The 27766-nt window shown below is 40.0% G+C and overlaps 1 protein-coding gene across 1 annotated transcript in view; it reads left to right on the forward strand.

The window, feature by feature from the left end:
• Positions 1–27766, forward strand: part of DSCAM (DS cell adhesion molecule) — a gene marked incomplete at both ends in the record, with an annotated part of 475592 nt that overhangs the window by 383140 nt on the left and 64686 nt on the right. The window contains 4 exons of the mRNA XM_084306215.1: positions 390–630; positions 2313–2459; positions 5165–5320; positions 11872–12005. Of these exons, the coding sequence (XP_084162341.1) occupies positions 390–630; positions 2313–2459; positions 5165–5320; positions 11872–12005 (678 nt within the window). The remainder of the gene's footprint in view (positions 1–389; positions 631–2312; positions 2460–5164; positions 5321–11871; positions 12006–27766) is intronic.

Genomic DNA, 27766 nt, shown 5'->3' on the forward strand with positions numbered 1-27766 from the left:
AATTAGTTGTGAATTGTATGCTTGTAATGCAAATATACCCTTATCAACTCAACTTTGATTGATTCATCTAGTAGAAGAACAAAATATTTTAAATTTAAATTATAGCTAAAAAATATTTTCTTATCAGATTTTTCTGTGTATGAACCATTTAATAGTCTTTCTTTTAACATAGGAATGCACTATGAAAACATCCTACATTTATATTTATATATCATTTAAAAATGTTTCTATGTCATATTCAGAGAGGATTTTTGAATTGTTACCTAGAAATAGACTTGCATTCAGTGAAAAAATAAAAGTTAACTTTGTGTGTATTTCAAAATTTTTAAGGGGGACAACTTGACTTTGGCAATATATATTTAACATGTAATTTTTCATATCCTTTTTAGGCTCCAAAGAAACACTTACAAAATGGAATTATCCGTGGATACCAGATAGGTTATCGGGAGTACAGTGCAGGAGGCAATTTCCAGTTCAACATCATCAGTATTGATACCACAGGGGACAGTGAAGTTTATACACTGAATAACCTGAAAAAATTCACCCAATATGGCATGGTAGTCCAGGCTTGTAACCGGGCTGGAATAGGACCTTCTTCTCAGGAAATCATCACCACAACTCTTGAGGATGGTAGGTCCTTGACAAACTGCTATTTTGAGTCACATTATTTATTTATTTATTTATGCCTTATTACATTTGCTGTTGTGATTATTGTAGAGTGGATAGTAGAAAACCAGTCTTCATAAATGTTAGATATAGTAGACAGCTGGATGGTAAGAGGTTAGCCAATGAGCACGTACAATTCACATTGTAAGGGATGCAGAATATATTGAGGGAATATATTCCAGCGTGGATAATATTGACTAGCTTTCATTAAGAAGCTCATTGCTCTGATGTTGTCACATTTGCAATTTTGTGACCTCATTGTAGCTTCAAAGTGCACTTTGAGATACTAAGAAGTATAGCTCAGAAAGGTAAAGTGATACTGTTAATTTTGTAGACTTATTTTGTTTTCAAATTAGTCTGCTGTGAAAACAGGAGCTCTTGTATTACATCTTGTCAACCTAAAAAGGGAGAGGTGTTTTTCAAGGATATCCAAACTAATGAGAGAAAAATCATCATTTCAGACAAAATGTGAACTGTCTAATCTAAGGAACAATTTAGATTTATTTTTTTTTTTAACTATGTAAAATGCACTCCTCAAACAATGAGAGGGAGTCCTCTAGTGGAAAAAGAGAATGATGCTATATGCAAAGAGAGACACAATATTTTAGAGAAGTATAACAGAAAACTCTACATATTCCTAAAAGATAGTGTAGGTCAGGTTTTCAGCTACTGTATATTAGTGTCAGTGTAATGAAGGCAGTGCCAGCTAGGAATCTGTCTTTTTATGTGTGGGAAATGGAGCAGCACATATCTACTGCTCTTGAGAGCTATAGATTTTGAGGCATATACTTCATGGAAAGCTGGAGTTTTCCATTTACTCTGAACATGTCCAGGACTGGACAGATCACCACAAGGTATCAGAAGACAGTATACACATATACATATATTTTGTATTATGATGTGTAATATTTTTTGCTAGAATCTGAATTTTCTTCAGAATCTGGCATGCATATTTACTTTTTTTTTTTTTTTTTTTTTTTTTTTTCTTTAATGTCCTCATTCAGTTTCAGGTCACTCTCAAAATTAAAGATGAGCTTTAAGCACCAAAACCTAAGACTGGAGTTATTGCTCTGATGTTAAGTGACCAAAAGGAAATGCCTTATATTTCACTGACTTTTTCCACTTTTTCTAAATGTCAGTGAAAATATTTTATGAACATTTTTCACAGTATTTTTTCTAGAAGTGGCCACTTTTCCCCTGCAATGGTTTTAGGAGATTAGAATTGTTCAGAAAGATGTCAATATGGACACAAAATTCCAAAAGTAAGTTTAAATAGTTTACAGAATATATTCTGCATATTTCAGCTTTAGGATCCATTTCAACAGACATGACAAAGAAACTATTAAAAGACTAGTCAGCTAGTGGGAAAGAGTATATCAAAAGTAATTCCAGGGAAATCAGCTGCACTTGCAGAAACCTGGAGATTGTAGCAAGAATAAAGGCCTTGCATTTTTAACAGTGTGTAACTGCTAATTAAATACTGGGTGGAGGGATAGTAATCCAAACTGAAAGTGCAGCTGAAGGGGATTCTGCTGAGAACAGTGAAGAGTGCTCTTTTATATAGATTTCTACGAAAAGGCATACATGAATGTGGTAAACATTGAGTTGTATTCATCAAATTAAAAATGATGAATATCTTCTTCCAGTACCCAGTTGCCCTCCTGGGAATGTGCAAGCCACTGCAACATCACCAGAAACAATTTCTATTTCTTGGTCAACACTGGCAAAAGAAACCCTAAATGGGATTCTGCAAGGATTCAGGGTTATCTACTGGGCCAATCTCTTGGATGGAGGTAAGAGAATTCAAACTGTCACTGAGTAACAAGTCATATATAGCATTTGTATCACTTATTCTCTGTTGTGAAGGCATTGTACTTACTTTTTTCTTTGGTTTAGAGAAAGCTTCATATACCCATGAAGGAAGCCACCTTCTGTAGAGCTTTAACATGGTAGGGGACATTGCAAAGTTGACAAGAGGGGTCTTTGAGGAAGGCTTTTACCATGAGGTTGCAACAGTCCAAAGTACCCAAAATGACTCAAGCAAATTTCATCACAGTTGCATAGCGCAGAAAGTGTCGCGTTAAGGGGTGTAGCTGATTAACCGTTACGGGCCCGGTCAGATTCAGGGTACTGAACCAGTCGGACATTCACCAAAAACACATTAACCGTCTGGGGGTCCGTTCAGACATTCACCATCAACGCATTAACGGCCTGGGGGTCCGTTCAGACATTCACCAAAAACGCATTAACCGTCTGGGGGTCTGTTCAGACATTCACCAAAAACGCATTAACCATCTGGGGGTCCGTTTGGACATTCACCAAAAATGCATTAACCGCCTGGGGGTCTGGTTAGATTCAGAACACTGAACTATCACGGATAACCACCCTCACCCTCGTTGCACTTAATGAGAGTTATCACAATGCAATCAAGTATGGTTTATTACAGCAACAGATAATCAGGTTCTTTTGGATTGCCGGCGATATTGACTGTCTGCAAAAGCAAGCTAGTATGCATGAAATACACAGGTGTTATAGGTGTTACAGGTGTTATAGGTGTTGTAGGTGTTACAGATGTTACCAGTGTTATAGATGTTATAGATGTTATAGATATTACAGGTGTTTATAGATGTTATAGATGTTACAGATGTTACAGGTGTTTACAGGTGTCACAGGTGTGCAGCCTAGAAATAAACGCGTTAAAAGGATCAAAGACTCTGTAGAGATTTATAAGCAAGTATTCAGATCTCACCCAAAGGCGTCCCAATGGGGGGGGAAGAGAGGCTCAGCCCGTCGACTGATCCCAGGAGTCAGGAGGTCCTAAGGATGTTGTCCTCGGGATGGTATCTCCCCTGACGGTGGTATCTTCCCTAACATCCCCTCTCTCTTGGGCCAATTTATATTATTTTCTATCTTTTAGGTGGAGCTTGAGTGGCTCTAGTCAAGCATATCTTAGTTATGATTGGTGTAAAGTTTTCCCGTCTCCGTTTAAAGTAATAGGCTCCGAGAAATTCAGAGCGCATGCTCAGTGAGGGGTGGTCACACCTTGGAGGCGGGTAGCTTTTGGGATGGAGGTGTGTTTTGGTATTATAATGATATTATAATGAGCAAAAAGTACACTAGGGTACAGCATTTGTCAAAACATGACAGGTCTTTGGCTTAGGGTGGCAAAAAGTGCAGCTTTGTGCACAAGAACAATCGAGGCCCCACCTGATTACAGAGCCTAGCCGTGGTGTCTCCACTCCACTCTACGCTCCGTGCTGTTCCTTAGAGCTAGCACACCAAGTTTCCCCAGCGCGATAGCATCTAAGGTTGGGAGCCTAGGAAACACTCAGGTAATGCAGTTATGCCCTACCCTGAAAGCCTCTTCAATGCTGTACCTTTTCCTTAAAATGTGAATGTTAGTTTTATTTTCCTAGTTACTTCAGGCATTTACACCACAGAAAGTCTTTCCTAAAGAATGATAGAAAGCTAGAACACACTTGCCTAATCCCACATTGTATTTTAGCTTGCCTAGTTATCTGGCCTCTGTTGGTATGGCAAAGGTAACTTGGACCGGAAAAAATAACCCCAAGGCCTTTTGCTACTGCTGGTAATGCCAGTCAAAAATATTTGGGAATAAGCCACCAGATTCCTTTGTATATTTAAACATAAAGATAAAAAATATATTAGAAGCATACAAACAATGCAGACATGACTGACATAAAACTAAATTTTTTCAGTGATGCCTGCAGTATTTGGAACAGATCTTAAGTGAATATTATGAGTACACATCTAAGCTCCTACGTGATGTCTTAGAACATGATGAAAAAATATGATGTTCATGTAATGTCTTTTTGAGTTTTATTTTCTGTCCTAAATATGTTCCAAGCTTTTTTGCCGTATGGGTTGTAGTTCTTAGCCTGTTGCAAAAACAAATAATATGAAGTGCATAATCTTTCTGTGAATAAATCTGATTTTACTGTGCTTAAATCTATTGTTAGCCGGTATTACTGCCATCAAGTGCTTTGCAGAAGTACTTGATACATATTTTAAAACAGAAGCTTTTTTTTTTTGTTGTTTCTTACAAGAAAAGTTATTTCTTAAAACTGGAAACACTATGAAAATAGCTGACTTTCTCATTTTTTTGCATTTGATAATATATAATATTTTAATATGTAATAATTTAGCATATGCAATTCAATATATAATAATTCTGTAACAATTTATAATAATCTCTTCTTGTTATCTGTTTTTTATAAAAATTCTTATAATTTGTAGAAATTTTCGGTTTTTTAAAAATATGAAAAATTTTGATACTGAAAACTGGATCTTCTTTGAACTGTAAGAAGTCAGAACACAAAGGAATTTATTTTAATTGAATATAATTCATTGCTATTTTGCAAAAATGAAACATTATGTCTCTGATATGATTTTCAGTCCCCAAGATTTTTACAGTAGGTACTGATAGCTGGGAAAAGGCTGACCTACCAAATAATTCAAATTCCTTTTTATTCTATAGAGCTAGGAGAAATAAAGAATGTCACCACCACACAGCCATCGCTGGAGCTTGATGGTCTGGAAAAATATACCAACTACAGCATACAGGTGTTGGCTTTCACACGAGCCGGAGATGGAGTGAGAAGCGAACAAATTTTCACCCGCACTAAAGAAGATGGTAAGGAGTAAAACACTTTCTATTCCCACTTCCACAAGATGCTTGCATGCCTCAGGCTTTCAAAATAATGCAAATATTGTATAGAAACAGCCAGAGTGATATTTCTGTCTGAAGGTTTTGAATTGGGAGTGTGTGGAGAGCAGTCTGCACCCACAACTTTTAAAACAATCTCAGTGTTTCCAAGACTCCAGTTCAAGTTAGCCAGAAGTTTGTAGATAATTCTAATGATGTGAACAGGTTTGTCTCTATTTTTGTCCTGAAATACTTTAGGATTTTATATGAGAGTTTTGAGAGTTTTTGAGTTGATTTATTCAAAATGATTGAAAATGGAGAAAGGTTGAAAGACTATTCTGGGACTTTCATGCATAACTTATATGCATCTAAGAAGACCTTCTTCAGTATAACAAAAATTTCCTCCAAACACCTCTTCTTTCAAAAGTAAAATGGAGGACAAAAATCTTCTGCCATTTTTCATAGACCAGATCATGGAAACTGTAAGTCCTAATGTTGAAAATTTATGAAATTCTTTACTGAAAAAAAAAAAAAAAAAAGTTTCATAAGGTCTTTTCTATAACTTTAGGTATGGAAATACAGAAATCAGTTCAGATTGTCTCAGTGGGATGCCACATACTAGGCTATTTCTCAAGGACCACAATTTCAAATTCAGGTTGTGAATTTGAAAGGCCCAATTTCAAATTGGGGTGGGGGAAGAGTGCCCAAATACTTCAGCAAAAACTTTAGAAAATCTGTGTGCTATTAGATAAGAAGTTCTTGGCAGAACTAAACATTCACGCAGTCCTAGCAATGAAGTTACCTAACTAATATTGGATTGGAAAATTCTCCTGTGAATTATGAAATGTTTTTTTTAAGGAAATTAGTCAATAGATTTTTCATTGTTACTCATCCAGTTTACCGGTCATTCATGAACATATGAATATATTTTAGGTTTTTTTTTAATTACTTTTAATAAGATCTACAGAAGCGCATAAGGGAGTAAATTCAGTGATTAACTGGTTGGTGAATGTTATGATTTTTTTCCAATAAAGTATTAAGGGATTCATTCTAAAATTTACTTTCATTGGAAAGCTGTAGATGTAGTTGTATCCAAGGGGTATAATACAAATCAGAATTGGACTTCTAAACGTTTTTCTCACATTATCACAATTTCCAATTGGAAGTGTTTCTGTGTCTATTGTTCCCTCTCCCTGTCACATACACCATTCCATCTCCACTGATCTGTCTCCAGTTCAAAACAGTTCTGAAGCACTTTTTCTGAAGTCCTCCCCATTCCCCCCCCTTTTTTTTTTCCACTTTTCTTAATCCTCTTCTGCCTAGTTTGCTTCTCCCTAATTCCAGGTGGCTCTTTTGCTCTCTCTCTTTCCAAGATCAGACAGATCCTGAGATCTGGGAGGCACATAGTCTCTGCCTGTGTTTGGCTGCTGTGCAACAGCTCATCTCTCATTTTTAATCCCTCTGGCAGTGAAGCCAGTAGTTCAGCAGTAATTCACCCTGAGGCAGTGTGACTAACCTTTTCAGATGTTTTGTGATGTCTCACAGTAGTTCCACTCATCAAATCTTTTGTCCAGAAAAACTAAACTGAAAGGTGTTGCCAGAAAATGCAATGATTTCATGTTTTGCTTCAGCTTCACAATTTTTTAAGAGCAATAAAGGTCTAGTATGGAAAATGCATAAAGGGCTGCCATTAAAAATATGGTCAAGCCCAAATCCCACAACTAAACATCCTTTAGGCTATGGAAGCTAAATGGGAAAAGAGCACTCATATTGCCAAAGTATACATGTATGCATCTAACAGGTGCCTCAGTCCTCAGGAAGAGCAGGCATTTCTTCTGTAATCTTCAGTGAAAAAAAGAGGCTCCTGTGGAGGATTATTCAATAGGCCTAATTTCAGTCCATCTAAAAGATCCTGCTCTAAAGTTAGTTTTGAGTAGCCTCTCATAATGAGGAATATAAGTAACTGAAATCTTAACACAGCTTAGATATGGAAACCTTGTAGTTCTGCTCCCAGACCTTTTCTAGTTAAAAGTATGACACAAAATATTCTACCCTCCTCTAATAAAAGTTTGTTAATCTGAGTCATTTTTGAGTAGTTTCCAAGCCCTCTGCATCATTATTACTATGAGGCCATCTCACACCATTGATTTCTTTTCTTTTTTTCATTTCCTTTAGATTAGGGGAAACTTTTCATTGTAAAATCAATGGTGCAGCATGTTCCCTCACCACTGTTGAAAGGCAGATCATAAACTCCTGTTACTTTCCTGCTGGTGTTCAGCTTAGAATCATCAGCCCAAAATTTCTTTAGCAGGCCCAAAATCTCCAATGTGGCAAAATAAGCATGTCCCAGGGAATAAAGCAGTCGGTCTGGGTAAAATGAATTTAATGCTTCAATTTTGTATAACATTTGATTCTGATTTTAGACACCAGAGGTCAGAGACCACTGCTGATCAGCTTACAAAAAGGGAATAGTTGTAGCAAATAGCAGGAAAGGAGTTTTCTTCTAAATGTGATCATGTTTGGACTTTTTTTTTTTTTTTTTTTTAATCCCCATTAACCTTCTGAAAAAGAAACTGCTTTTCTAGAAGTCCCTTTTGGCAGAAAAATAAGTGAAACATAAATGTCCAACTTTTAGGAACTGATTGTGGTTTTGTCACTTTGCACAGAGTTTCTAATAAGCTGGTTCTCTTCTTCATCTGAGAACTTATTTTACTAAATCATTGAAAATTTACATAGTTCATCAAATTTTCTTCCTCTCAGTGTTCAAAGTATGGTCTCAAAAGCTACCCCACTTGGTAGCGATGAGGATGACAAATTCCTTCTGGTTCTGCACTGCGAATGAAATATTGTGAAGTTGTAATTGAGCTTCACATACAAGCCGGACACATCAGCCAACAGCTTGGCTGGCAGAAGCACATATGAATTTGTACAGAAGGGAGCATTGGAGGACATGGCCTCCAGAACCCCATCCCAAGGAAAGCTTCCTGCAATTGGCAATTTTTCCTGGCACAGTTGCTTCTGATTTAGTGCCTGGTAGAGGTTTGTGTGATGCAGGAGGATGCATGTTTCTTTTTTACATTGGTTTCTTTTCAGAGGTTGCATATCATATCTATATGTTTTATTTTCAGAGGTCTCTGACTTTATTTTATTGACTAACAAAAGAAAGTACAAAACAATAAGTGATCCCCTTGTCAACTGGCAGAATTTGATAGGAATGGTCTAATTGATAGAGGCCAGTTAAAAGGGAATGAGGGATGGACAGCATCTGTGAATGTATTTTAGCTAACATACATCTAAATTGCAGATGGAATATTTATATGAACATAGACACCACTGGAAAATGTTGGGATTTTATTTTGTTTTGTTTTTCATAAATGTAACATTGCATAGGATGGTCTTGTGTAGTTTGGTTTTCTGATATATTGGTGATATCACTCTTAGAAGCACAGCACTTAGTGCAGTTGCCTCCCTGCTGTGCAGTACTGTGAAGAAAAATGGTGATAATCTCACTGCTTATGGAAAGGGGAATGAGAAAGTTCCTGGAGCTCCTCCCCATTATCCCACACATCTAAATACACTGTTCCCTGGACTAGTCGTATCAGTATAATTGCTTTTCTCTGCGTTTGCATTTCAGTTGCAGTGTTAAGAATACAAAGTGTTCTCCTCCACATGAAAGCTGTATGCTATTTCTGTGTCTCTCAAAACCTTGTTAGCTGGAGAATGAGAATTTAAAATCCTTGATCTTAAATTTGCCAAATCTGCTATGGAAGAAGGAAAAGTCAGCTAAAAGAAGTTCTCAGTGCTCAGCCCAGTTTTTTCTCCATCTTCTTATCACTGTTTTACCCCTGGTGACCAAAGAAAAAAGAATCTCGTATAGAATACATTTAGCTTGTCTTTTTCAGGATCTGTGGGAATTAGTATTCTAAATAAAGACTCTGTAGAGCTCAGTGAGACAGCCCAGGTGTCTTACTGCTGGGGTCTCAGTATGGCTGAGCAAAGCTACAGGGTGCAATGAGAGAAAATGTTTTGTTAGCATAGAAAGATGTTTCTTTTCTCACCAAGGAAAGGTAGGCACCACATTCCCCCAGCACAACTTCTTCAGATTTGAAAGGAAACCATGTTTAGTAACAAATGTTTCAGCTAGTGCTGCGTTAGCTCATAATAATCTTGTTTAGGTCAAGGGAATGACGATGAACAATGACTTTACCCTCCGGACTGAGGACAGAGGTGGTCTGTAAGACATCAAATGAAAGCCTGCAGAATTCTTGCCAATGAAATATAAATGCTTCCTCACATGCTTTCATTTCCACGTGTGCAACATAGCAAACATAAGTACTGCAACAAAAAGAGTAATAAAGGAATATTTGGAATAATTTTGGCAGCTGCCAAAACTGTTACCCAATTCCATTCCCTGCACCGGAAAGGGTCCTCAGATTAGAAAGGGTTCAGAAATTTGACTATATGGCTACTTGAGTTCTTTCTAGCCTCCCTTTCTGCTAGTCTCTATACCAAACAGAAATACTGTCCAATGACAAGTAATACCTTCCACATGTGTCCATTGACTGGAAAATGCTAGATGAATACTGAGTTAATCCCTCAACAGCTGACAGCCACAACCAATTACCATCAGAACCTGTCCCTATAGATCACACCCTAATTTAACAATAAATTACTTTAACCTCATACATCTATTTGCAGTGATTTCCAGAAAACATTACCAACCGTAAAGAAATCCTCCAGTGGGTAAAGTAATTACCCTGGAGAGCTAGCTTTCACTCTTCAGCAGCAGGAGCAAATAGCATTTCTAATGAACTGGGTATAAATAACAAGTTGAATGCTGTCAAGCATCAATATTTACTCTGCATTGGATAGAACTGCTAACTGAATTAGCCCCTTTGCAGCAAGGGGCTGGGTTTGCATGCAATTATAATCATGACATTCTCAGTTGATGCTTTATTAGCTGTCTCAACACATTATAAATAGAAAATGCATATTCAGAAATGTTGCACTGAGTAGTGCTTATCCATCAGTTTTCTTGCATCTTCCACTAGTACCTGTGCAGACATAAATTTGAAGGTTTCTTTATATGATTTTTACAATCTGAAATAGTTAGCTACATAGCTAAGCAAAGTTAGGTCCCAGACAGTCTGACTTCTTTTTATAAGCAAATTTTTGTACCAGCATAATATCTATTTATTTAAATGAGGTAGAACAAAGATTAAGGACCACCTATAAAGATGAGCTTGCTGGAGAAGGTTTTGTCTATCTGTAGTACACAGACAATGTTCTTAGTTAATGTAGAGAAAGTTGATCGAGCTCTGGAATTGTTATTTTACCAGAAAATCTAATGTTCTGCTTGTTTTATTTGAAATTTAACAAAAATATGAAATTCCTCATGACCCAAAATGTCTGCAAGAAGAGAATCCATCAAAATGTTTAATTTTGTCTTTAATACCACATGTAATAATTTTCATACAGCATATCTATTTTAATAATTTACCATAAATATTCTGCACATGCAACATTAAAATATCTTCCAAATTGTTATGATTGTAAATCTATTTTAAAGTATTCTCCTCTCAGTCTTTATTTATTTTTTCCAGGAAACTTTATTTTACCCTTCCCACTTGGTTTAAGTACAAGCTTATATGTACATGTAACTTCATGGGTATTCTAGCATGCAGTTTTGTTCACATACAGGAGCAACTGCAAAGTTAGATAAGACTATACAGCATAACATAAGCTTGAAAAATAAACAATGCTCATGAATTTAAAGTCCTTCTCAAAGTGCAAGTGTGCAAAGAGTTAGGATTATGTACCAAGAATTTAACATTTCCTAGGTTAAGTATTTTCCAGTTTCAGAGAGAGTCGTTTTTCTTTTTGTCAGTTTTCAATAGCTTATAAAGATAGCTAGTACTAATAGCAAAATAAATATATGCTCACATACTGCAGTGTTAGATACATGTCTGAGCTGTTGAGGGCAAGGCTAGAGGAAGGAGACTGTGAGGCCATATGGCTGCTCGCACATTATGCTACTGGGTGTACCTGGGTCACATCAGGCAGTGCTAATTGCACAGGAATACAGCTCATTTGCTCTCCACTTCATTAAATTCACAGCTCTACTGTGTATAGCCATTAAGCTGTTCACATGCCTATTATTTATACGGCATATAATCATTTGGCATGAGTCATGCCTTCCAAATTGAGCTAACATTTACAGTATTATGTTGTTTGGCAATTTTCACTGGCCAGAGCTGATGCAGTTTCATGTATTCAAGATGGGGGTGATGCTACACAGAAGTTTATCTGTCAGTGGCAACTTCTTCTTTGGGGCTCTCTAAAGCAGAGGCTTTCCGCTCCCTCTAAAGGAGAGGCTTTCTCCTCCTACAGAAAGGGGAATAACCCTTCAAACCCTCTCCTCCAGCATGGGCAGTGTGGAGGCTGCTTCTTAGTGCAGGGTATCCCCCTCAATCCAGAGGGGCAGGGTTACCAAAGCAGCATGCTTCTCTGGCCCTCTCTAACACAGCTTTTTTCTCCAGTTCCAGGTCCTCCTGCTGGCGTTAAAGCAGCTGCATCTTCAGCTTCCACCGTCTTTGTGTCCTGGCTCCCTCCCCTCAAGCTCAATGGCATCATCCGGAAATACACCGTATTCTGCTCACATCCCTATCCCACAGTAAGTCCCACAGCACAGCAACTGAAAGGAAGCACAGATTTGCAGAGCTAAAACTGTATTTGCAGATGTTCAGTGCTTGATATTTTCCTTGTCACTTACTTTCTTGCCATTTGTTTTTGTTGATTTTGGTGGTGCTTTTTTGTTTTGTGTTGTTTGTTGTTGTTGTTTTCTCTAAGAGTAAAGGGGGATTCTGGGGCTAAGAAGTTAGTTTATTTTTTCCCACCTATCAAACTTTTACAGTACTTAAAATATATTGCAGAGTTCTGACTTACAAAATGTTTCCTAAACAGGATCAGCTGCAAGATTTGTAGAGCTCTGTTATATCTGGCAACATGTATTTATGTTCCTAATTGCTGAATTGGATTTGTGTTTTCATCTTACTTTCATACCTTTTTGGCCTGGGTATTCATGCGTGAAAGAGCGTAATGACTTATGAACAAACATATTTGCTTGTGAATAAGCTTATTTGTGGCAGCAGTATTTGCTCATTCTAGGTTTACACACTTACTTCCTGAGAATGCGATGAGAAAAATTGAATCGATTATCAGGCATCTTTTTCTCTGAATCACAAAAGAATCTAGCTATCATCAAACACAAGGGTCAACCATTCTTTTTAAATAGCAATGCATATTTATTTTAATACGCTTTGACAAATAATGTATTTAAGCTTTATCCGAGGTTTTGATTCAGCTTTTAAGTAGGGGTTCCCATCAAATGTGGTTTGATGCAAGTTGGAAAATGTAATCTTAGTTTAATAGACAATAAAGGTATTGTTCCACTGCTAGTAAGAGTTTGACAGGAAACTTCCAGTTGTGCCTCAGGATTGTTTTCAAAGCTTGCTGAAACAGTAGAAGGCCTGACATATGTCTGCATGGCACCTTGCAAGCAGACACAGCCTCACACAGCCCACTCTTCTACCAAGTGAACTAATTCTGCAAGTACTCAAGGAGGGATGGAACGAAAACAACATGTGAACTGATGGCTAAGCTCAAACTCATACATTCTGCTGTAAACAACATTTATTGGTCATTTATTAGGCTCAGGACTTGAGATCATTGCTTTACGTATGATTTGGGAGTGCTGATTCCTAACTCTATTAATTTAATAATTGTAACTGTGCAAAACAAAATGTCTTGACTGTATGGTTAAAGTGCAAACTGACCAGAGATTTTTCTATCGTGGCTCATACATTTCTATGGTGTGCAGTCAGTTAAAGAGGTCACATTTTACAGAACTGGACCTTGCTTTTATGGCTTTCATCAGAGTGGAAAGTAAATGCTTCACCAGTGGTTGGAAGGAACGCCAGATGGTGCTGCTGGCTTTTGTTAGCTACTTAACCACACAGAAAGCTGCAGTGTTTCTTTTTTTTTTTTTTTTTTTTGCTCTCCAATTTGCTGCTTTTTCATCTACAGAACTACCTTTTCATGACTACTTATTGTATGGGTATATTTTGGAGTACCTCAGAACAAAATGTGATAGATGATGACAGGAACACTTACATTTTTTGCTTGACCTGTACTGAATTCTACTTGTATATTTTTGTGATGTATATTATAGGGTGATGAGAGGTTGTCATTGTATTCCATAGCCCACAGTAGAAGCACTTGGAGATGTTTGCAGTTTTTATTAATTACTGGTATACACTTACATAGTTATCCTACTGCTACCTGTGTGCTTGAAGGGGTGTGTGTGCATTTATATCTGTGAAGACAGTCCCTGTACTATTTCTTAGTAGTGTTTCACAGATCAGCATAAAGGGAGGCTTTACAGAGCTGGTCTGTATCAGTCCTGTGTCATGAGCAATGCAGTGATCATACTCAGTTATCTGTTTCCAGAAGCCAGGTTGCACTTATCTTTAAGTGCAAGACTGCAGGACACATTTAACATAGGACCCCTCACCCACAATTTTATTTCTAACAAAATGCTTTGTTATCTTTAATCCATAAAAGGATTGTTAAATAAAAAATATATTTATTTTAGTAGAGTTACTTTATGAGCTAGTTTTACAGTCGAACAAGTGTGCTGCAGAGGTGCTTGCGTGCCAGCACTCCTGTGCAAGTGTGGTCTATGTATCCCAAGGAAGTTCTTGTATTCACTGTTCATAGAGACAAGCAGCTGACAGAGAAAATGGTCTTAAATTAAGTTGGGGAGGGGAATAAACAGAAGACCTATTTCCTCATCAATTCTCCTGCCACCATAGATTTTAAATGTTGTAGTTGGAGACATGGAGCTATATAAAATTCCTGAACAGACTTCTTCCCTCAGTCAAAGCCTTAGTAGCAAGATAACTTTGCTAAATATCTGCCATTTAAATAGCAGCACTGGTGAAGTGAAAGAGAAAAGAGCAATGGTAAATGAAAACTTATGGGGAAGTTATCATCTTTGCAGATTAAATTTTACAAACAGTATGTGGCTGCTGAGAACAAGTCAGTACAGTACACTTCAGACAATGTTCTTTGGCTAACAAAATTGTCAAATTTCTTTATTATAAAAATGTTCCTGTGGCACTTATGTCACCATAAGGAAAACAAATTAATTCTGTTGGTGATATTGTGCACATTTTTACTACAAAGTACAACCCTTATGAACTTGAGATACTCTAAGATGAAGATTTGCTGTCTCCTGCACAATTCAGTTTGCTTTGCAAGGGTAGAAGTTAATAAGACTTTTGCTGCCCCTGTTTAACTATCTTGAATCTCAAGGACAATATCTGCCTAGGATGGTTCAAGCAAGTAAGACTGTGTGGAAAAATAAAAATTATTCTCCACTACAGTCTATTCTGTAGGAAAGATAAAGGGCAAACAAGGATCCAATGTTACCCTGTTTATATGTGTTGTCTATATTATTATATAGACATTATTACATGTATGTAATAATGTATTACATGTATTTACACAACAGGTTTGAGGCCCTAGAGATTGAGAGGCCGGTGCGTGAGGAAGAAGTAGCAAGTGTTCCCAGGAGGATGCCTAGGGCGAGGAGGTCGACTCCACGCCTCAGGACTGACTCCACCAGGAAAGACAGGAGGGTTATTGTTGTTGGAGACTCGATTCTTAGGGGAACAGAGGGCCCTATTTGTCGGCCTGACCCTACCCGTAGGGAAGTCTGCTGTCTCCCTGGGGCCAGGGTCAGGGACGTTGCCAGGAAGCTTCCCAACCTGGTACGCCCCTCTGACTATTACCCTCTTTTGATAGTCCAGGCGGGCAGTGACAACATCGAAGAGAGAAGCCTGAAGGCTATCAAAAGAGACTTTAGGGGACTGGGTCGGTTAGTGGATGGAGCGGGAGTGCAGGTGGTGTTTTCATCCATCCCTACGGTGGCAGGGAGGGGTTCAGAGAGGACACGGAAAGCCCACCTGTTAAACACGTGGCTCAGGGGCTGGTGCCAATGCAGAAATCTTGGGTTTTTTGATCATGGGGCACTTTACTCAGCACCTGGCCTGATGGCCGCAGACGGGTCCCTATCTTTTAGGGGAAAAAGGATCCTGGGCCAGGAGCTGACAGGGCCCATTGAGAGGGCTTTAAACTAGGTAGGAAGGGGGATGGGGCTGAAGCTAGGATTGTTGGGGCTGTGCCAGGGGGAACGATGGCAAGGCCGAAGGATAAGGCAATGGCCCAGCTGAAGTGCATCTACACCAATGCACGCAGCATGGGTAACAAACAGGAGGAGCTGGAAGCCATCGTGCGGCAGGCAGGCTACGACTTGGTTGCCATCACGGAGACGTGGTGGGACCAGTCTCATGACTGGAGTGCTGCAATGCCTGGCTATAAGCTCTATAGAAGGGACAGGCAGCACAGAAGGGATGGTGGTGTGGCTCTCCATATTAGAAAGTCTTTCGAGGTTGTAGAACTCGAGGCTGGGAACGACAAGGTCGAGTCCCTTTGGGTTAGGATCGGCAGGGACAACAAGGCTAGTGTCCTGGTCGGGGTCTGCTATAGACCGCCGAACCAGGATGAGGAGATGGATGAGGAGTTCTACAGGCAGCTGACAGAAGTTGCAAAATCGTCAGCTCTTGTACTCGTGGGGGACTTCAACTTCCCTGACATATCCTGGAAGCACAACACAGCCCTGAGAAAGCAGTCTAGGAGGTTTCTGGAGAGCGTGGAAGATAGCTTCCTGACGCAGCTGGTTAGTGAACCTACCAGGGGTGGTGCCCCGCTAGACCTTCTCTTCACAAACAGAGAAGGACTGGTGGAGGATGTGATTGTCGGGAGCTGTCTTGGGCAGAGTGACCACGCAATGGTGGAGTTCACTATTCTTGGCGAGGCCAGGAAGGGGACCAGTAAAATCGCTGTATTGGACTTTCGGAGGGCTGACTTTGAGCTGCTCAGGACACTGGTTGGTGGAGTCCCTTGGGAGGCGGTTCTGAAGGGCAGAGGGGTCCAGGAAGGCTGGGCACTCTTCAAGAGGGAAATCTTAATGGCACAGGAACGGTCTGTCCCCAAGTGCCCAAAGATGAGCTGGCGGGGAAGAAGACCGGCCTGGCTCAACAGAGAATTGTGGCTTGATCTTAGGAGAAAAAAGAGGGTTTATAAGCTTTGGAAAAGTGGGCAGGCCACTAGGGAGGACTTTAAGGATGTAGCGAGGCTGTGCAGGGACAAAATTAGGAAGGCTAAAGCTCATCTGGAGCTCAATCTGGCTACTGCCGTTAAAGATAACAAAAAACATTTCTATAAATACATCAACACAAAAAGGAGGACTAAGGAGAATCTCCATCCTTTACTGGATGAGGGGGGAAACTTAGTTACAAGAGATGAGGAAAAGGCGGAGGTGCTCAATGCCTTCTTTGCCTCAGTCTTTAGCGGCAATACCGGTTGTTCTCCGGATACTCAGTACCCTGAGCTGGTGGAAGGGGATGGGGAGCAGGATGTGGCCCTCCCTATCCATGAAGAACTGGTTGGTGACCTGCTACGGCACTTAGATGTGCACAAGTCGATGGGGCCGGATGGGATCCACCCAAGGGTACTGAGAGAACTGGCAGAGGAGCTGGCCAAGCCACTATCCATCATTTATCAGCAGTCCTGGCTATCGGGGGAGGTCCCAGTTGACTGGCGGCTAGCAAATGTGACGCCCATCTACAAGAAGGGCCGGAGGGCAGAACCAGGAAATTACAGGCCTGTCAGTTTGACCTCAGTGCCAGGGAAGTTCATGGAGCAGATCCTCCTGAGAGTCATCATGCAGCACTTGCAGGGCAAGCAGGCGATCAGGCCCAGTCAGCATGGCTTTATGAAAGGCAGGTCCTGCTTGACGAACCTGATCTCCTTCTATGACAAAGTGACGCACTGGGTGGATGAGGGAAAGGCTGTGGATGTGGTCTACCTTGACTTCAGCAAGGCTTTTGACACCGTCGCCCACAGCATTCTCCTCAAGAAACTGGCTGCCCTAGGCTTGGACTGGCGCACACTTCGTTGGGTTAGAAACTGGCTGGATAGCCGGGCCCAAAGAGTCGTGGTGAATGGAGTCAAGTCCAGTTGGAGGCCAGTCACTAGTGGCGTCCCCCAGGGCTCGGTGCTGGGGCCGGTCCTCTTTAATATCTTCATCGATGATCTGGACGAGGGCATTGAGTGCACCCTCAGTAAGTTTGCAGATGACACCAAGCTATGCGCATGTGTCGATCTGCTTGAGGGTAGGAAAGCTCTGCAGGAGGATCTGGATAGGCTGCACCGATGGGCTGAGGTCAACTGCATGAAGTTTAACAAGGCCAAGTGCTGGGTCCTGCACCTGGGGCGCAATAACCCCAAGCAGAGCTATAGGCTGGGAGAGGAATGGTTGGAGAGCTGCCAGGCAGAGAAGGACCTGGGAGTGATGGTGGATAGTCAGCTGAATATGAGCCAGCAGTGTGCTCAGGTGGCCAAGAAGGCCAACGGCATCCTGGCTTGTATCAGGAACAGTGTGACCAGCAGGGCTAGGGAGGTGATCGTCCCCCTGTACTCAGCTCTGGTGAGGCCGCACCTCGAGTACTGTGTTCAGTTTTGGGCCCCTCGCTACAAGAAGGACATCGAGGTGCTTGAGCGGGTGCAGAGAAGGGCAATGAAGCTGGTGAGGGGCCTGGAGAACAAGTCCTACGAGGAGCGGCTGAGGGAGCTGGGCTTGTTCAGCCTGGAGAAGAGGAGGCTCAGGGGCGACCTTATCGCTCTCTATAGGTACCTTAAAGGAGGCTGTAGCGAGGTGGGGGTTGGTCTATTCTCCCACGTGCCTGGTGACAGGATGAGGGGGAATGGGCTTAAGTTGAGCCAGGGGAGTTTTAGGTTAGATGTTAGGAAGAACTTCTTCACTGAAAGGGTTGTGAGGCATTGGAACAGGCTGCCCAGGGAAGTGGTGGAGTCACCATCCCTGGAAGTCTTCAAAAGACGTTTAGATGTAGAGCTTAGGGATATGGTTTAGTGGGGACTGCTAGCGTTAGGTCAGAGGTTGGACTCGATGATCTTGAGGTCTCTTCCAACCTAGAAATTCTGTGATTCTGTGATTCTATGTACAACTTTCTCTTTTTTATTCTGCAAATACAGAAAAAATACAGAGCTATGAGTACTGATGTATTTACATACAAGCTGTCAGCTGGCCCTAAGTGCTAATTGAGTTAGATTGCTCTTTCTCAGCCTGGAAAATTGCAGTCTAAGGTCAGTTAAAAAGCAACATGGAAAGAAACGTGGCATGTGCTGAAGGTAGAAGAACAAAGGCTCACTGCTGCAGGAAGAGCTGGGAAAGCATTGCGACAGATACAGAAAGCAGGGAAAGGTTAAGACATGAGTAAATATAGATCAGCTATATAATTATATAATTAGAGTGTCAACAACCACTATGGCATCACTCAGTAAGAAATACACCTTAAAATCTATTTTACTGCCTTGATTAGAAAAATGCTGTTGTTTTTGTGGTTGGGATTTTGCTTTTTTTTTGTTTCTTTTTGTTTGGGGAGTGGGGTCATTAGACAAGCAGTTATTCGTTCATCAGCTGTTCAGTCATAGGATCAGACGTGTTAAATGGGCTTATCCTGGTGGTTCTGATGAAGCAGGTCATTAAACTGTGCATTGGTCTTCTGCTCCCTCTATGTGATGCCTAGAGATTAATGGAAAGGAGTCATGTAAGTAGAACTGTGCTATAAAAAGACAATAAAGGGAGACTGCTTTCCTTCTCAGTGATTTTCCTTTTCAGGATACTGTCAGTTGGTTCTTGTCTTCATTCCACTCATATTAAGATATGGAATAAGATGACCTTGCTATCACTCTCTGATTTCCTGGTAGTGAAAGCTAAAAGCAGAACTTGTTTAGACAACTGTGCATATAAAGTGTCCTGATGTGAAAGACATACAATTCTGCCAATGGCCTAAAATGCCATACTTCTTTTACTGGAATCTTTCCCACTGTATAACTGAGGAGACATCTTGGTGGCATTCTTATGTGCAAGTCTGAAAAAAAGAAATACATTATCTCTCTTGGTGTTTGGTTTCAGTTATTATATATGTATGTTGCATGGATCTGGACTGCCATTTTTAATCTTTTATAGAATAATAGGAAAATTTAGATTGGAAGGTACTTCTGGATTTCACCTCGTCACCCTTCTGAAAGCGAGTTTAATCACATCAGATTGCTCAGACCATTTCCCATGTCAAAAATGGTTTCCAACCCTGCAGCTTCATGAAGAGCATGGCTCCGTCTTCTGTGTGTCATCTGATCAAGTATCTGTAGGCAGCAATAAAGTCTCTCCTGAGCCTTGCCTTCTTAAGGCTGACAGACCCAGATAGCTCAGCCTGTCCTGGTATCTATGTCCTGCACTCCAGCCTCCTGAATATTGCCTGGCAACCCTGTTCTGTACTTGCTCCAGTATGTACATGTCATTTTTTTCCTGGAGAGCCCAAGATTGGACACAGTACGTAGATGCAGTCTCACAAGTGCAGAGTGGAGGGGAAGAATCACCTCCCTGGATCAGCTGGCCTATACCATTAGGAATGAAGAGCTGCTAACACCAGGCCTGTTTGTCTGCAGAGCTGCCTCTTGGACATTTGGCCACCAGGTAGTATTGGTTCATGGAGTTATTCCATCCATGATTCAGGTCTTTGTATTTGATTTCTGAACTTCATGAGTCTCTGGTCAGCCTGTCTAGGTTGCTCTGAACAACAGCCCTGTTCTCCAGCATATAAAATATTCCCCCCAGTTTTGAGTCATTCACTTACTTGCTGAGAGTGTACTCTATTCTGTCACTAATGAAAACATTAAACAGTATTGGTCCCAAAAAACGATCCCTGAGGGATGCAACTAATTACTGTCCTGTACCTGAACTTCATACCTCTGATCCCAGGAATGTGGACAATTTTCAGCTTTATTGTCTGCTACTCTATCTGGTATTTCACCATTCTGGTGACAAGGAGGCTGCAGGAGACTGGGTCAAAGACCTTGCTAAAGCCAGGGTACACAACATCCAATGCCCCTTGTTCACAGTGCAATTCACCTTATCATAGAACACAATCGGGTTTGTTAGGTGTGATTTGCCCTTGGTAAATCCAGATCAGTTGTTCCTTCCTCTCCTTCATGTGTTTAAAAATGGGTTCTAGTGGGATTTTCTCAATAACTTTATCAGGTTATTGAGACTAGGCTGACCAGCCTGTAGTTATCTGGATACTTTTTCTTGCACTTCTTGAAGATGAACATGGCATTTACCTTTTCCTAGTCTTCAGAAACTTCCTCTGATTGCCATGGCCTTTCAAATACAACCAATGTTAGCTTCACAATGGCATCTGCCACCTCCTTTATCACCTTCAGATACATCCCATTTGGTGCTATGGGTTTCTCTATGTCTAATTAAGTGATTCTTAAATGCTTTCTAACTCAATCTCCCTCTACTGTGAGTGCAGCTTCACTCCCACATACTGTCTGAGGAGATTCAGTGATCTGGAGACCTGAGTGTAAACTTTACCATTTAAAACTGGCAAACCTCACTGAGCAGTGAGTGTGTCTAAACTCTTCCTAGACTTCATCATGCTGGTTAATTACTTAAAGAATCCTTTTTTTGTTGTTGTTGCACTTCATCTGCCTTGGTTATTTCATCTCCATCTGAGCTTTTGCTTTTCTAACCTTATCCCTACGAATATGGTGTGCTTGTCTTCCTCCCAAGCAGCCTGCCCCTGCTTTCACCGTCTGTGTAACTCATGTTACTCATGTTTGAGCTCAGTTGAGATCTATGGCCTTCTGCCAAACTTTCTCAATTTCTCATATGTTACAGAAGACCGTTCTTGCATTCTGAGGATTGTCCTTGAAGACCAGCCAGCTGTCCTGAGCCCCTTTACCCTCCAGGACAGTTTCCCATGAGATCACTTCTCTGAGGATCTTAAACTCTATCCTCCTCATCACCTCAGCCAACGCTGTCGTAAACCTTCACATTTTCAGCCAGTTCTTCCTTGTTTGTAGGCAACAGATCCAACAGAGCATATCCACTAGTCAGTTTACAGATCACGTGCAAAAAGAAATGGTCTTATAACACTAGCAATCTCCTGGTTTGCTTGTTTCCAATCATATTACCCATCCAGCAGTTTCCACTATGGTTAAAGTCACTTACAACTGCCAAGGCATGTGCTTGTGGGGCTTTGTTGAGCTGCTTAAAGAAGGCCTGATCTGCCTTATCTGTAGCAGACACCTACTATAATATCACTAGTACTGGTCTGTCCTCTGATCCTGCCCCAAGACAACATTCCATGTATTCATGACACTCTTTTACACAGTGAGCAAGCTGTCCTTCACACACTCCCAGACATCTTTCCTGAAGAGTCTGCATCCCTCCATTGCAGCACACCAATTATAAGTGCTATCCACCATGCTACCACAATCTCGGTGAGGTTGTAGCTCTGCAACTATACACGGATTTCTAATTGTGTATTCTCTAGAGCTACACGGAGTAGAATACAGACATATTAAATGGGTCCTAAACCATGCAGCTCTTACAGGAGAAAGGTCAGATGCTGTCGTGTCATGTTGTCTCCTGGATACATCTGCTTTGTGCCTTGTGCTCTTCTTTGTCTGTTATAGTCACTGTCCTCAAGCACACCTACTTTGAAGTCCCCTCCACTAAGTTAGCAAGCTTGTTTGCAAAGATGTACTTTCCACACTTTGCCATATATACTTCATCCCTGCTCAATACCTCTCACTCTTTGAGGAGAGTCCTGTAGTTGTACGAGATGTTATACATTTTTATTTTTTTTTGACACAAGATTTTTCTTGCTTTTGTCTGGCAACTGCACAAATTCTTACTCCATGTGTAGTGATGTTGTATCATACTCTCTGACCCACAGCTTCTCTCTGGTCTTAAAGACAAATAAAACTCATGGAGAGCAGTACAAAAGCAATTATAAGCAGGAAGTGATTGTTGTTGTTCCGTGGAGACTTTGTGGATAAAGGTATGCTGAAAGTCTCTTAAAAGAGAGGGAAAAGTAACTGTCAGGAGAGGACTAAGCAGATAAAGTTACTGGTGAATGGAAGCTTATTTAGAGTCAGCAGAGTCTGTGAGGTTGAATTTTAAATACCTTCTCATTGATTTATGTGCTACCAGCAGTATTTATCACTGTGCATGCAAAGTACATTTCACGGCATGAAGATATTTATGTTTACTAATTCTTGTTCTTTATATAGTATAGAACTAGTCTATAATTTGGGGGGTTATTATAAAAAAAAAAACATATTTAGAATGGTATCTAGAAGATGTCCTTTTTAATACACCACACGTAGTGTTTACAGCTTTTTCATAGTTATGTCACAGCTTTGTTACCAGCTCCCAAATATAACACATTTATTCTTTTAATTGCTTTGCCAACTTTAAATTTTTGCCTATCTTATTTTTGTCATGGAGCAGATCTCAGGAGAGATGTGACAGAGTATAAATTAATTCTGCCGCTGTGCTGTTTGATGCAATTTTTAAAAGGTCTCCTTGCAAAGTCCTACTAAAACAAATTTGATATTGATTTTTTCATAAAACTCTGGTTTTGTCGCACTACCTAATCTCACATACACATATATCAGTATAGTCTAACAATAAGTCCTTGGCATCAGTTGCAGCTTATTTCAGCAGGTATGGATTTGTCCCATTCCGTATTGTACAGACAGTAGAGGACTTGGGACCAGAGGGGGTCGCACAATTTGTGGTTTGACTGAAATGCTCTGAACAAACCTGGTGACTTCTTGGGGCTACCAGAGCAGGCAGTAGAGCTACTGTCAGCCCAGAGGAGGTCTCATGACCTTCCTGTGGTTACTTGCGTGTGACACCACGTAACTGCTTCCCTGATCATGAGCCCAGGGATATAGATGAGCACTCTGGCCCCTGTGGGTTCTGCAAAAGGACAAGCAGATGGTATATATCTGTGGCTTCCAAGCAACAGAGTTCTTGGCTACATGAGCTACCTGGAGATCTAGACAGTGGACTGTCTCCTGGGCCTAGTTTCTGGAAATGGATTCACAAGTCTTTCCTGCAGGTGGGAAGGCAGGGAGCCACCTCAGCTCTTTACAAAATCTCTGTCCTTCACTTTCCAACATTTCAGTTCAGAATTAAAGAAAAAGGAAAAAAAATGTACACAGAAGATTCATTCTGTTTTGTGCACAGCTTATAACAGTTAGCTTCAATAGCACTGAGTGAGAAACATGTCATATTTCAAAACATGAGCCAAAATACCAAGACCTGATTAGAAAATGTTATATAACCAAAGTGATGTCCGTTTTCACTGAAAGTGTGAACTGGTTGTTGTTGGCAGCTCTGACAGCCTGCCTAACTGTGGAAGGAAGCAAGGCAAAAACCAGCAGATTTGAAGAAAAATAGTTGTCCATAACCCCAAGAAAAAGTCTGTAGGCAGAGTTTTACTTCTTTAGGGAATTCACTGAGAGAGCACACTCACAGGTCTGTCTCAGAGACATAGTAACTCAATCTTTGTAAAACATAGTAAAGTACTGATTTCATGTTAACCCAATTCCCCTTAGGTAAAAATTACCTATTGTAGCCCCCATTACTGATAACTTGTCGGTCAAATAAATCCTAAAGTATTGTTTCCAGGTGCAACAAAGGTCTGAGGTAGAGCAAGGTAAACAATTCTCTGATGGTGTTGTGCAAAAACTGTAGGTCTCTGTATTTCAGCCTTATAGAACTAAAAGCTTACTTTTATTACAGATGTTTTTCTATGCTCATTGTAGGCCACTTCTATACTGTTGAATGAATAAGGGTTGTGGAGCAGCTCCTGGCCCCAGGAATAGGTGACATTGACTGACAGCAGTCAACAAGGCTTAGGCCCCTTTAAAGCAGATTTGTTTTGAAGAGAGCTGTTTAAAGTAGTCCAAAAATGAGCCAGATTTCAAATTCAAAAGCAGTGTGGACCATTGTGTTCGAGGTCCTCAACATACTTCCTGGTTCTCCCCCATTTAGCAATGAAGATATAAAACTGATCATTATAGGAGGCAATGAAACCAGGGGTTCCTTATTGTGCACAGGAAAGAGCAGCATACATGTATTTATCTTTCTTGAGTCAACTTCTGTTCAGTGGTTTTGGTAGTGACCCAGATAATGAAATAGTGTGCCTATTAAATTTGCAGGAGATACAAGACTGAGGGGGATTGCAAGTACACTGGAGACAAAACTAGAATTCAGAATGATCTTGATAAATGGGGAAATTGGTCTGGGAAGAAAAATAGATAAAATTTAGTAGAGGTAAAAGTGCATGAAAATGGGTACTATGAACAACCAATTATAGAGGTAGTAGGCAGAGAGCCAGTGGCTAGATTCTTCACAGGAGGATTTTTAGGTTATTTTGTATCACAAGATGAACTTCACCTAGCATTATAATACTGTTGTGAAAAGCCAAATGCCATGCTCAGAGATTGTCAAATAGAGATTTAGAAACTGTATTTGAGAAGCCTGTGGAGCAATGGTAGATGGTACAAATGACAACAGCATATATTATTAGCAAAGATGTGATTTCTTGGAAAAGTTGAAAGCACTGGAGTTATTAAGTCATACAAAGATAACGGTACTGATGAGGAAAGGAATGACAAATCTTCATGCAGATTAAAGACTGGTGGAAATATGAAGGTTAGAATTCTCTGTGTTCCTAGTAAACTGGAAAAATAAGATATGGGCTTAAACTGCAGCAGGAAACTCAAGGTAGACTTTAAGAAAGCTTTCTAATAATAAGATTAGTTAAGCAGTGGAATAGTTCATGCAGCTTAGGGAGTTGCAGAATCTTCACTTATTGTAAATCCTCAAAATCATGTTGGACAAATATTTTTCCGAAATTGTGCAGCTATAGTTGAATCTGGCATAGAGAAGGAGGATAGACTTGGGTGAACTCTAAAGGTCCTTCAGCCATGATTCTATAGTCATATTTTATACTTAAATTTGTAGTGAAAGCACACGTGCTACTCTATGTAGTACAAATATATATATTTAATTTTAACAATCAGGCACCCAGCATTAAGGTAAATAACTCATATGTTCTCGTACTTCACAGAACACACTGCAAATCTGCCTTTCCTGCTTTGCACTCTTGTCGTAAAAGTCTCCATATGGCTTTCTTAGTTCACCTCCGTGTTTCCTCACAATTTGCAGAGAACAAGAACATATAGATCTTCAATGTGCCTACCTTACATCAGAAATTGTGTATATGAAGTTGTAGACAAGGTACAGACAGGCTTTGACTCATGTAATCTTCCAGTACAGAGTAAATGATACCTGTTACTTTAATTCCCTACTTGGGAAATTCCATGTTTGCTTGAGTACTGTTAAAAACATAATTTTTGAATTCACCCTTTTGAATTTTTTTTTCCTGTTTGTGTTAGAAAATACAACAATCAACCAAACAAGCAAAAAACAGTCTAAGGGTTCTGAGTTTATGCACATCTCCTATTTATTTGCCAGGAGATGGCATACTATTTCAAAGCATACAAAGCAATGCATACCAGTTCAGCTGAAGTTGCATCAGAAGAAAACAATACTACCTGCAGTGGCTGTTCCTCAGGATCTCTTGCTGTTGCCTTGTTTGAGAAGTAGATTGACTGCATTCTTGTAAAGGGCTTTGATTTGATTTTATTATGCACAGCTCTCACTGGCTTTTTAGAATTTTGTCCCTGTCTGTGCTCCTTAGACAGTGAGATGAAGATGGGAGAAAAATTAGCTTATCATCTATAAACTAAATTTAAAAAAATAAAAATAAGCAGTTGAAAAAAATCCATTGAGCAAGCATGTTACTGCTTTTGGGATAACATAACAGTAAATGTTTCATACTGGCACATGGAAAGACCAGTATGTGACAAGGTGACGTTCCTTTAATTCTTTTTCTTATTTCAATTGTTTAATCTTCTCTTTGCTGACAAAGCTCCATTTTTTTCTTCTTGTGTAATGAAAATCTCTAGCATGTTAGTCTAATTGAAATGACAAGTAAAAGTTACAAGTAAAATTGATTCTTTGTCACTGGAGCATCCCCAAGTGTTTAACAGAGAATGTTAGCTGAGGAAACAGAAGGGATATGTTAACCAGTTAGAAACCAAAATCTTTTGCTATAGCAGTTTCTTTTAAGAAAACAAGAACCACAAATTTAGTGAAGATATATTTTCCAGAATCATTTTTAAATTAATTTAATGAATAATTGAATTTATATTTGAAAGGACTACAATTGGAAATGTATTAATAAAGCCGATCCTCTGTAGGAGGAGGAATGGAATTAAAGACAAGGCATTTAAAAAGACAGTAGAGAAACTAATTCTGTGATTCTTCTGCCTTTGGAGCCCCAGGGAGAGAGAGATTCTCTACTTTGAGATTCTCTCACAGCTGACCACGCTGCAAATGGGAATTTTGGATGGTTGGTTGTTTTTCTCTTACATCAGCCCTGAGAGCAGGAGAGCTTTGTAACAGTGCTGTATCTCCAAGGCTGAGATTTTCCTTTTCTACTTAGATTCTCTCTTTGTCCCAAACATAAAATCTCTACTCCCCAAGTTGTGTTTAGCAATTTTATACAAGGTTCTTGTCTGTCTGACTATCCTAGCTTCTGCCATGGTAGAGGGAAGCTGAACAGTAACGCATTTCAAGCAGGAGATCTGCAGAATTATGGCTGCCTTTGGAAGAGTCTAGGGAAAACAAACAAACAAACAAACAAAAAAAAAAAAAAAAAAACAGTATACCTTTAACTGGAATGATGCTTGCTGGAATGAAATTTTAGCAATGCAGAGGTCTGTAATGGTTTACCATATTCACGTTCTGTCCATGTGTTTTAGAAGGTTTTTTTAGCTTGTGCAAGATGGCTGCATTAATGAGTGGAACCTAAGTACCAGAGACAGCCTAGCCTGTTTGACTTTCAAATTAACCCTAGGAAACACTGCTTCATGAATATTAAAATTCAACTTCCTGTGCTATGATCAATACATTAATTTTTATGTATAACCTCACAAAGATCCAGCCTGTCAAGCCACGGGCATTTGTCCAATATTCTCATGTAAATGTCAAGACAGATGGCTCTCAAAACCTGTTGTAATATTTCATATAATAATAGGAGTGTCTGCCTGCACTGACCTCTTCATATCAGAAGTGGAAACCCAGGCAAATGCTTGCTAAATGGGACAAACTGACTTGGCATTTTGACAGGAGCAATGAGATTGTCTAGAAAGTATAGTGAGATTGTGAGCTGGAGCAAACCAGTCTCCCCCCAGAAAAGTTTATAGAGGAAACAGGTTGTGGTCTCACAGAAGCAAATAGAAGCACACATTTGTATAAAAGCCAGGGAGGTAAATACTTTAGTTAATAAGCAC

Source organism: Netta rufina (assembly GCF_964035555.1).
Source record: "Netta rufina genome assembly, chromosome: 1".
Taxonomy (NCBI): domain Eukaryota; kingdom Metazoa; phylum Chordata; class Aves; order Anseriformes; family Anatidae; genus Netta; species Netta rufina.